This window comes from Aphidius gifuensis, linkage group LG6, assembly GCF_014905175.1.
Source record: "Aphidius gifuensis isolate YNYX2018 linkage group LG6, ASM1490517v1, whole genome shotgun sequence".
Lineage (NCBI taxonomy): Eukaryota > Metazoa > Arthropoda > Insecta > Hymenoptera > Braconidae > Aphidius > Aphidius gifuensis.
The window spans coordinates 7,382,008-7,393,905 of NC_057793.1; the positions used below are offsets into that span (position 1 = coordinate 7,382,008).

Here is an 11,898-nt window from a genome sequence, read left to right on the forward strand (position 1 = left end):
ATGGCTCATTAGTTTAAAAGTATAAATAAAAAATAATATTTAAACTTGTTCTATACATCCTAACTAAATTATAAAGAAAAAAAATTTTATGAAGAATTTATTCTGAGGAATTTTTATTTGTCATTTTTTTTTTTTTTTTTTGCTTTCTCACCTAGTGCAACCTTAATTATCCAGCTGACTTGAGAACGGTGGGAATAGGTTTTGTACTGGCAGTAACTTGCCACACTTCCGGCGTTTAATAGGCCACAATTCACCATCTTTGTCATCGTCGTTGCAATTTTCATATTGCACCATATCAACATGTCAAAATAACTCATTCTACTAATTTAATTTTTTTTTTATTTTTCATTTATCTAAATTAATATTAATCCCAAAAATTTATTTTATTATTCATCAAGAAAAATAATTGACTCATTTGATTTTTAAAACTTTCTGTACACTTATTAAATATTAAAAAAAATTTTTTTTTTTTGATATTTAATGGTTAATCAAGTTGGAAAGAATAAAAAATTTATAATCCTTTTCTTTTTATGTGATATGTTGCATGTAATTGACGAAGAAGTAGTCGGGAAAGTTGCGACCCATTAGTCGTCGTAGTTGTGTAAAGGCCTCGATCTATAGAATAACCTTCCACTTGGTCCACACCCTCACTCACGATTAAACCATATACTCATGCATTAACAATTTTTCACATTGCCATTTTTCACATTATCATTATGTGATTAAAAAAAAATTATTTCATCAATTATTTACATTGTAAATAACATGTATTTTTTGTTTGTTGAATCAAGCTTCATATATTTATACATTTGCCAAGTATTATTTTGTCAAGTGATTATTTTTAAATTTGTTATTCAAAAAAACACAATAGCATAATCATATGTATATACTTTCTGAACTTTCCCATCGTTAGAATGATATAATATTCGCAAAGTTTAAAGCCGATAGAACTAAACAATTCTCACAAATGATTTTTTTTTTTTTTTTTTTTGATTTTTAAATTATATCAATTGAAATTGTTACCTTGATACCAACGACACATAAATGGAATGTTATTTTACTCATTGATATATAAAAAAATAGTTGTACATTTATTTCAAAGGCGATAATATACCTTGTTGATTGTCATTGTTGTTTCAACATTTTATAATTTATTTATACAGCTACTTTGAGGTGATTTTTATGCATTGCTATTTTCATTTTTATAAAGATCAATATCTCAATGAATATGTAAAATTTTAATATGCGTATATCCTTGTTTGTTTAAACATAAACATTTGAAAAAATAATATATATTGTATAACAATTTCAAATACCCGTCTGTATTAATTTTTTAATAGTTCAATAATTCCTGCTTCACTTGTGTGTATTAGAAGTAACAAGGACTCTTGACAACATGATATAATATACGTTATCGATGCACAAATATTTATATATGAAAAAAAAAAAATAAATGTATTTATAATGAAAATAAAAAAAAATAAAAACAACCTATATGGAAAATGTATAATAATAAAAAAAGATATATATGTATCAAGTAGATCGATCGAGCGTTGATTTGCATTGGTTCCGCTTACTGCTCTAATGGATTCCCATTCGATTTCTAAGTGAGCGTGTGCAAGCAAATATTTTTCCTTCATTCCTATCGAAAATGTTAAATACATAAGTATCTCTTTCACTATTATACGTATCTTGTGTCGTTGTTACGCGATTTAATTCAATTCGTCTTTTTAATCGCTAAATTTCATTTTCAACCAAAACATTTTTATTTATTTTTTATTTATTTTTTTTTTCTTTTTCACGCATTATATAACTATATTTTTTTATGATGATTAAGAGGCTTTATTTATTAATTATTTTTATTGTAAAAAAAATATTATAAATAATTGTAATGATGATGGAAAAAAAAGAAGAAATTTATTGAATTTTTTGACAGGTGTCAAATTATTTAATAACTAAATTTGAATGTATTGTATTAATTGGTTGGTGGAAAAATAAATAGTTAAATAAATTTTATGAATTTATGGTGCTAATGCTGGGATCTTGAACTCGTTTTTATTTATATTTACTGTCAAGAGATGTAGATTAGAATTTATGAAAAGTTGAATGTAAAATGCACTCTCATTTGCTTGACTATTTTTGCTATTACATTATTTATTTTTCATCAGCCACATGTATTCATATTTATTTTTGCACGTATATACATGTATATTTAGTTTAAAAGTATTTTTGAAATCACATGTCTCGATGTGTATCATCTAAACCCGGTGAAAATTCGATTAAACTTGGCCTACTTTTATTTAATTAATAAACTTAAAAAATAATAAAATTTTTAAATATTACCTTTCTAATAATAATTTTAAAATAAATGCAAATTTTTTATTTAATAAAATCATTATAAATATTTTTAATGAAAAATAAAATTTTATATTAAAAAGTTATTAATATAAAATGATAAATCATTTTACACATTTTATTGTTACACAACGTGAATAGCCTTGATCGAGTGACCTGGCATTGTAGTAAAAAAAAATAAAAATAAATAAAAAAATAATAATTGATATAATAATAATTTACCGGATCACAAAGATAGGAAATAAATTGACTTTCTATCATTGAAAATTCTTGACTTGAATATTATTTTCCGGCTAATAAAAATTTTAAAAAAATATTCATAAAAAATTCAACTAATTTAAATTGATTATAAAATAAAAAGAAAGTATATTGACAAGGAAATAATTTTCTTGATATTATAATAGAGTCCAAATCAACTGAAGCAAGTTTGATTTGGTTGTAAATATTATACAAAATTATTATGCAAAATGGAATAAAAAAGTTATTGGTTTTTTTTTTGAGAGAAACAAATTATACAATTTCACTTATTGCACGTTTTTTTTTTTTCTTTCTTTTCCGCTACATGGAATTTCGTTTTGGGTGAGCATATACTTCGGTGAGTTTGATTAGAAATGTTTTTTTTTTTTTTAAATTATAAAAACACATCCGATAGTTCTTTGATGAACCGGATGTAAATTTATTTGAATGATACAAACGTTAAATATACAAACGCGAAAGTTTTATAAATTGAAATTTATTATTATTTTGTTATTGAAAATTTTCGATTAAATATTTTATATAAATTACATTTTAATATTATTTATTATTTTCTATTGAATATTGCAAATTTTTATTCTATTATTTACTCGTTTGAAATAATTTTTTTTTATTTGAAAGAGAAAAAAAAATATATAATATAAAAAAATAAAGTTTGTGTGTGGTTTTATATTAATTTTTTTTTTGTTTTAATATTTTACACATGAAATGATCTCTAGAGGTTCAACAAGCGTGTCAGCTTTTCGTTTTCACTTAGACTCCATGTGAGTATTATGTAAGCTTGTCTGACGGTCCCTTTTATGATAAATGTATGACAAAAAAATTACCATACGCACTGAAAGATAAAGTTTTGACTGGTAGAATTTTTATCATTGAAAGATGATAAAAATAAAAATTCTCGAATCATAATGTAATTTTTTTTAAATCTAAACTTTATCGTACTATTCTTGAATTATAGAAAATAATTTATAAATTGATTCACTTGAATCTTGACTCTTGAAATTCATATCATCAATTTTTTTTTCTCATTGTATTACATGATTCATTTTTTTTTTGCCAAAAATATATTAAATAAATTGAGCTATTTATGATTATAGCTGTTTATTTTTTTCTTGGTTGTATTTCCAACCAGAAACCTCCTTTAGCAGTCATCATCATGCTATTACCGAGCTCAAGTGGCATAATCATTTTTTTACCTGGTTTGAGTTGACATTTAGCAACAAGATACACTAATAATACTTTAGTCTCTAATAATGCAAATCGATTTCCAATACACATTCGTGGACCTAAAAAAAATTTTAAAACAATTAACAATAATATTCTATTTTTAAAATAATTATTGAAAATATAATTACCTAATCCAAATGGCATGTATGCTGGTGAATGCAAAGTGCCTTGAGGGTCTTCGACAAATCTATCAGGATTAAATTTATCTGGATCATCAAAATACATTGGATCTCTTTGAATTGGATAGATCGGAAACCATATACAATCGCCAGGCTCAAGACGAAGTGGTTTTTTTCCTGGTAACGTTGGAGGTAATTCAAAACTTTTTGTACAAACTCTGTCAAGAACTCCAGCAATGGGATAGCATCTGAGTGCTTCATTAATGACTGCATCAAGATAAACAAGTCCATTTACAGCTTCATATGTCACATCTCCATTTGTTTTTTTAAACATTTCATCAATTTCGTTTTGGAGTTTTTTTTGAACTTCAGGATTAGCAGCAATTTCATGTACAACGAATGACATGAGGCTTGATGATGATTCAAAGCCCTGAATTTCAAATTATATTTAATTAATTATTTTGCACATAATATTTTTTTTTAATTTTAATATAATTATAACTCACTCCAAAAAAGAAAATAAAAGCTTGTGATGTCATTTCTTGAATTGAAAGAGTTGTTCCTGTTTTATTACCTCTTGTCTCCATCATCAATTGAATCATATCTGGTCTAGTTATTCCTTTCTCATCTCTTGTTCGAATTGTATCTTCTACTATTTTTTTAAAAAATTTATCTACTTCCCTGTCAATGAGTCTAACGTTAAATAATTTTGTTAAAGTTGGAAAATTTTGTATAAACAAGATTTTTATAACGGCTAATCCCTCAAACTTTGTAGCTTTTCTACCAAGTGTATAAAATTCATTATCTTTATCTTTCATTGAATTTATTGATATTCCAAATGCACATGTTGCTATAACATCATTTGTATAACGACAAAATGCATCTTTTGAATTTATTTCAAGTGGTTTATTTTTTGAATCTTCCACGAGATAGTCAACAAAATTTTCACCAATATTTGACATTAACTTAAACATTCCTTTCATTTTACTTGATGTAAATGCAGGTGTCAGAAGATTTCTTACTTCTCGCCATCTATCATCGTGCAATGAAATAAGATTATTACCAAAAAGTGGTTCTGTTTTTGGATCAATAACTGCACGATGATTAACAAAATGATCAAAATTTTTGATAGCGATTGATTTGATTAATTCTGGATTACGTATAAATACAGTTGGGTAACTAAAATCATAAAAACCAACGTATTGAGCGTCCTTATTTAAATTATACAAATCTTGAAGATATTGAAACATTGATTTTTTATGAAGAAATGATGCTCCCATATTACCCAATAATGGCCATGGTTTGTTATGTGGAATTCCATGTTTTTCAAAATATTTCACTTTGCTATATTCATAATAAAAATACACAATTATAATAACCAAAATACTCAAAAGTACCGTCCAAATATCCATCATCACAAACAAAAATTAACTGTCGAAGAGAATATCAAAATTTAGATATAGATCTTTTTGTCTTGCAAGTCTAAAATCAACTGAATATTTCAGTCTGATGCTCATACTAAAATACATGTAAGTAGTTGTTTGATAAAAAATAATCATCTCATGGTCACATTGATTAAGTCAGTCTGACGGCATCTCTGTTATTAGTCGTAAATACATTTTTTTTCTCTTGTCTGTGCATCTACATGGAGACAAATTAAATAATATATACATAAAATTAAAAAAAATAAAATAAACAACTGCGCAAGAATTATCTAGAGGTTATTCGATAAAATTTAATGCTATCAATGCTATATCTTTAATTTTTTAATGAATTAAATTTTTATTTCTATTTTTTATCATTTAAAATAAAGATAAAAACAATGTTGAAGTTAATTCATATATAAGTCGTTTTAATTTTATTAAATTTTAATTTCTTATTTATTTTCATATTTACATCAAAAGACAATATTATTTTAATTTTATTTATATTTTCAAACATTTTTTTTTACAATTTATTAATAAAATAATTTCAACCTTCTTTAATAACAAAAGATAATAATAATAATAAATTAATTTATGTCCACACACATGCACACACGATAGTTGTTAAACTTAAGGTTGCAAAAATAATAACAATATAAAAATAATAATATAAAAAAAAAAATTATTTAAATAACAATGAATATTGTAACAATAAAAAAATAAATATTAAATGTAAATATTTTTATAATGTTAGCTTTGAAATCAAAACCTAAATTCTGGTAAATATTAAAACGATTATTATGAAATATTGAATCAATTTGTAATTAAAAAAAAAAAAACAATCAACGTATATAAAATCGAAATTTTCATAAATAAATTTATATTTATACAAAATATAGATTGACATGAATTTTTCATTAATACGTGAATGTATTAAGTTTTTGTGCGGCCAGTTTCGGTTCTTCGATAGATATATGCATATGTCGATTACTTGATATATTTAATTTTTTTATTTACAAAATATCTTGTTTAGTGATTCTGTTTTTTTTAAATTTGATGTCATTACCATCATCATGATCATCATGAATTTATATTATAAATTGAAATTGATATCATCATACATAACTTTTACAAATATTGATTTGTCTTTCAGTTAATTTATTACTATTATATATTTATAATAGTAATTACAATTTCTATAGACGATCGGTCATTTTATTGAATTCGGCAAGTTTTAAAAATAATATCCTCGTATAATAGAAAATAATTATTAAATTAATTCACTCGAATCTTGACTCGCGATTTTTATGGCCACCCTTTTTTTTTCGTTCTCCTTTTTTGATAAAAATATATTAAATAAACGGAGCTATCGGATATCATAGCTGTTTATTTTTTTCTTGGTTGTATTTCCAACCAGAAACCTCCTTTAGCATTCATCATCATGCTGTTACTGAACTCGAGTGGCATAATCATTTTTTTACCTGGTTTAAGTTGACATTTAGCAACAAGATACACTAATAATACTTTTGTCTGTAATAATGCAAATCGATTTCCAATACACATTCGTGGACCTGAGAAAAATTTTAAAACAATTAACAATAATATTCTATTTTTAAAATAATTATTGAAAATATAATTACCTAATCCAAATGGCATGTATGCTGGTGAATGCAAAGTGCCTTGAGGGTCTTCAACAAATCTATCAGGATAAAATTTATCTGGATCATCAAAATACATTGGATCTCTCTGAATTGGATAAACCGGAAACCATAAATAATCGCCAGGTTCAAGACGAAGTGGTTTTTTTCCTGGTAACGTTGGAGGTAATTCAAAACTTTTTGTACAAACTCTGTCAAAAACTCCAGTAATGGGATAGCACCTGAGTGCTTCATTAATGACTGCATCAAGATAAACAAGTCCATTTACAGCTTCATATGTTACATCTCCATTTGTTTTTTTAAACATTTCATCAATTTCTTTTTGTAGTTTTGTTTGAATGTCCTCATTAGCAGCAATTTCGTGTACAACAAATGTCATGAGGCTTGATGATGTTTCAAAGCCCTGATTTTAAAATTATATTTAATTAATTATTTTGTATATAATAATATAATATTTATTTTAATTTTAACATAATTATAACATACTCCAAAAAAAAAAGTAAAAGCTTGTGATGTCATTTCCTGAATTGATAAAGGTGGTCTTGTTTTATTAGCTCTTGTCTCCATCATCAATTGAATCATGTCTGGTCTTGTTATTCCTTTTTCATCTCTTGTACGAATTGTATCTTCTACAACTGTTTGGAAAAATCTATCTACTTTACTGTCAATAAGTCTAACGTTAAATAATTTTGTTAAAGTTGGAAAATTTAGTATAAACATCATTTTTAGTATGGCTGAGAAACCTTCAAATATTGAAGCTTTTCTACCAAGTGTATAAAATTCATTATCTTTATCTTTCATTGAATTTATTGATATTCCAAATGCACAAGTTGCTATAACATCATTTGTATAACGACAAAATGCATCTTTTGAATTTATTTCAAGTGGTTTATTTTTTGAATCTTCCACGAGATAGTCAACAAAATTTTCACCAATATTTGTCATTAACTTGAACATTCCTTTCATTTTACTTGACGTAAATGCAGGTGTCAAAAGATTTCTTACTTCTCGCCATTTATCATCGTGCAACGAAATAAGATTATTAGCAAAAAGTGGTTCTGTTTTTGGATCAACAATCGCGAGATGATTAACAAAATGATCAAAATTTTTAATTGTAATTGATTTAATTAATTCTGGATTACGGATTAATATTATTCGTCTACTAAATTGATATAAACCAACGTATTGAGCGTCGCTATTTAAATTATATACATCTCGAATATATTGAAATACTGATCTTCTCGTAAGCAATGGTACTCCCATATCTCCCAGGAGTGGCCATGGTTTATTATGTGGAATTCCATGTTTTTCAAAATATTTCACTTTGTTATATTCATAATAAAAATACACAATTATAATAACTAAAATACTCAAAAGCACCGTACAAATTTCCATCATCAGAAAAAAAAATAAAAAAAAAAAAACTGTCAAAGAGAATATTAAAATTTAGTTAAAGATCTTTTTATCTTGCAAGTCTAAAATCAACTGAATATTTCAGTCTAATGCTCAAACTGAAATACATGCAGTTGTTTGATAAAAAAAAAAATCTCATCTCATGGCCACATTGATTATGTCAGTCTGAGGTCATCTCTGTTATTAGTCGTAAATACATTTTTTTTCTTTGTGCATCTACGCGGAGACCAATCAAATAATATATGTACATAATATGAAAAAATAAAAAACAAACTACTTTGCAAGAATTATCCAGACGTCATTCGATAAAATTAAATGTTAATAGAAAGTTAATATATCAGCTGTTTTAATTTTCTATTTATTTTTAGATATTCGAAATATATTTACATCAAAAGACAAAATTATTTTTTAATTATTTATGTTTTTAAACATTATTTTTTTCTATTTATTAATAAAATAATTTAAACCTTCTTTAATTACGAGAGATAATAATAATAAATTAATTTATGTCCACACACATGCACACACGATAGTTATTAAACTCAATGTTGCAAAAATAATAATATAGAAAAAAAAAAATTATTTGAATAACACTGAATATTATAACAATAAAAAAAAAAATTTATGTATTTTCATTATTATGAAATATTGAATCAATTTGTAATTCAAAAAACAACAATCAACGAATATAAAATCGAATTTTTCATAAATAAATTTATATTTATACAAAATATAGATAGACGTAAATTTTTCATTAATATGTGAATGTATTAAGTTTTAAAAATATTTAAAATAAATTTAGCTATTTGTCATTATAGCTATTTATTTTTTTCTTGGTTGTATTTCCAACCAGAAACCTCCTTTAGCAGTCATTGTCATGGCATTACTGAGCTCAAGTGGCATTCTCATTTTTTTGCTTGGTTTAAGTTGACATTTAGCAACAAGATACACTAATAATACTTTAGTCTCTAATAATGCAAATCGATTTCCAATACACATTCGTGGACCTGAAAAAAATTTTAAAACAATTAACAATAATATTCTATTTTTAAAATAATTATTGAAAATATAATTACCTAATCCAAATGGCATGTATGCTGGTGAATGCAAAGTGCCTTGAGGGTCTTCAATAAATCGATCGGGATTAAATTTATCTGGATCATCAAAATAAATTGGATCTCTCTGAATTGGATATACTGGAAACAATATACGATCACCAGGTTCAAGACGAAGTGGTTTTTTTCCTGGTAACGTTGGAGGTAATTCAAAACTTTTCGTACAAACTCTATCATTAACGCCAATGATGGGATAGCATCTAAGTGCTTCATTAATTACTGCATCAAGATAAACAAGTCCATTTACAGCTTCATATGTCACATCTCCATTTGTTTTTTTAAACATTTCATCAATTTCCTTTTGGAGTTTTTTTTGAACTTCAGGATTAGCAGCAATTTCATGTACAACAAATGACATGAGGCTTGATGATGCTTCAAAGCCCTGAATTTCAAATTACTTTTAATTAATTGTTCTGTACATAATATTTATTTTAATTTTAACATAATTATAACTTACTCCAAAAAAGAAAATGAAAGCTTGCGATGTCATATCCTGAATTGAAAGAGTTTCATTAGCTCTTGTCTCCATCATCAGTTGAATCATGTCTGGTCTAGTTATTCTTTTCTCATCTCTTGAACGAATTGTATCTTCTACGATTTTTTGAAAAAATTCATTTACTTTACTGTCTATAATTTGGATGTTAAATAATTTTGATAAATTTGGAAAATTGTGTATACATAGCATTTTTATTAAAGCTAATACGTCAAAGTTTGTAGCTTTTCTACCAAGTGCATAAAATTGATTATCTTTATCTTTCATTGAATTTATTGATATTCCAAATGCACATGTTGCTATAACATCATTTGTATAACGACAAAATGCATCTTTTGAATTTATTTCAAGTGGTTTATTTTTTGAATCTTCCACGAGATAGTCAACAAAATTTTCACCAATATTTAGCATTAATTTAAACATTCCTTTCATTTTACTTGATGTAAATGCAGGTGTCAAAAGATTTCTTACTTCTCGCCATCTATCATCGTGCAATGAAGGAAGATTGTTACCAAAAAGTGGTTCCATTTCTGCATCAACAACTGCATGATGATTAACAAAATGATCAAAATTTTTAATAGTAATTGATTTGATCAATTTGGGATTACGTATAATGAAAGTTGGATTAGCAAAATCATAAAAGCCAACGTATTGAGCGTCCTTATTTAAATTATATAAATCTTGGATATAGTAAAACATTGATCTTCTCTTGAGCAATAATGCTCCAATATTTCCCAATAACGGCCATGGTTTGTTATGTGGAATTCCATGTTTTTCAAAATATTTTACTTTGCCATATTCATAATGAAGATACACAATTATAATGACCAAAATACTCAAAAGTACCGTCCAAATATCCATTATCAAAACGAAAGAAAACTGTCGAAGAGAATATCAAAATTTAGTTATAGATCTTTTTGTCTTGCAGATCTAAAATCAACTGAATATTTTAGTCTATGCTCAAACTAAGATACATGCAGTTGTTAGAACAAAAAAAATCATCTCACGGTGACATTGCGATTAAGTAGTCCCACGTCATCTCGGTATTAGTCGTAAATACATTTTTTTTTTGTGCATCTACGCAGAGATAAATCAAATACCTAATATACATAAAATAACAAAAAATGAAATAAACAACTGCGCAAGAATAATTATCGATAAAATTGAATGCTATCAATGCTATTTTCAATTATTTAATGAATTAAATTTTTATTTTTATTTTTCATCATGTAAAATAAAAATTTTAATGACAAATAAATTCAATCATGTTTAACTTAATATATCACTTGTTTTAATTTTCTATTTATTACTATACTTAAAATATATTTACATCAAAAAACAATATTATTTTAATTTTATTTATATTTCTAAACATTTTTTTTTTTCTATTTATTAATAAAATAATTTCAAACTCCTTTAACTATGAAAGATAATAATAATAAATTAATCTATGTCCACACACGATATTTGTTAAACTTAAAGTTGCAAAAATAATAAAAATAAAAATTATAATATGAAAAAAGAAAATAAATAAATTATTTAAATAACAATGAATATAGTAATAATAAAAATATAAATATTTTTATAATGTTAGGTTTTAAATCAAAACTGAAAGATTTATGAATACTTTGTAAAGTTCAAATTTAACATTTTGAAAAATATGCAACCAAGTTACTTAAGCTTGTTATTATATTCAAACACTCGAGAGAGAACGCATAACATTGTATAAATGTATTTTAAAAATAACATATAATTTAAAATAGAATAAAAAAAAACAATATTTATAATGAAAATATATAATTTATTAATTTAATCAAATTAAAGTGTTTATCCTCATAA

The 11,898-nt window shown here is 24.9% G+C and overlaps 2 protein-coding genes across 3 annotated transcripts; both read right to left on the reverse strand.

Annotated features, from left to right (window-relative positions):
• Positions 1-2,738: 2,738 nt before the first annotated feature.
• On the reverse strand, positions 2,739-10,920 carry LOC122859742. The gene is made up of 9 exons (XM_044163425.1): positions 10,024-10,920; positions 9,528-9,948; positions 9,279-9,458; positions 7,525-8,360; positions 7,021-7,441; positions 6,862-6,951; positions 4,463-5,370; positions 3,966-4,386; positions 2,739-3,896 (listed from the first exon to the last, which is right to left on the reverse strand). Exons 1-9 carry the CDS (start codon positions 10,918-10,920, stop codon positions 3,712-3,714), a joined length of 4,359 nt encoding a protein of 1,452 aa, XP_044019360.1. The 3' UTR covers positions 2,739-3,711.
• Positions 5,788-8,558, reverse strand: LOC122859216 (cytochrome P450 9e2-like). Of its 2 annotated transcripts, XM_044162641.1 has the most exons (3): positions 7,525-8,558; positions 7,021-7,441; positions 5,788-6,951 (listed from the first exon to the last, which is right to left on the reverse strand). In XM_044162641.1, exons 1-3 carry the CDS (start codon positions 8,434-8,436, stop codon positions 6,767-6,769), a joined length of 1,518 nt encoding a protein of 505 aa, XP_044018576.1. In that variant the 5' UTR covers positions 8,437-8,558; the 3' UTR covers positions 5,788-6,766. The 2 variants fall into 2 exon arrangements, with proteins under 2 accessions (XP_044018576.1, XP_044018575.1); XM_044162640.1 differs by having other exon boundaries at positions 6,231-7,441.
• Positions 10,921-11,898: the final 978 nt, after the last annotated feature.

What these genes read in the sequence shown, in the direction of transcription:
- LOC122859742 (XM_044163425.1), bottom strand. Translation starts at nt 10,920, where the DNA reads ATGGATATTTGGACGGTACTTTTGAGTATTTTGGTCATTATAATTGTG. An exon ending in CTTTTACTTTTTTTTTTGGA is followed by an intron (nt 7,442 to 7,524) that starts GTATGTTATAAT and finishes TTTTAAAATCAG; the next exon opens with GGCTTTGAAACATCATCAAG. An exon ending in CTTTTATTTTCTTTTTTGGA is followed by an intron (nt 4,387 to 4,462) that starts GTGAGTTATAAT and finishes TTTGAAATTCAG; the next exon opens with GGCTTTGAATCATCATCAAG.
- LOC122859216 (XM_044162640.1), bottom strand. Translation starts at nt 8,436, where the DNA reads ATGATGGAAATTTGTACGGTGCTTTTGAGTATTTTAGTTATTATAATT. An exon ending in CTTTTACTTTTTTTTTTGGA is followed by an intron (nt 7,442 to 7,524) that starts GTATGTTATAAT and finishes TTTTAAAATCAG; the next exon opens with GGCTTTGAAACATCATCAAG.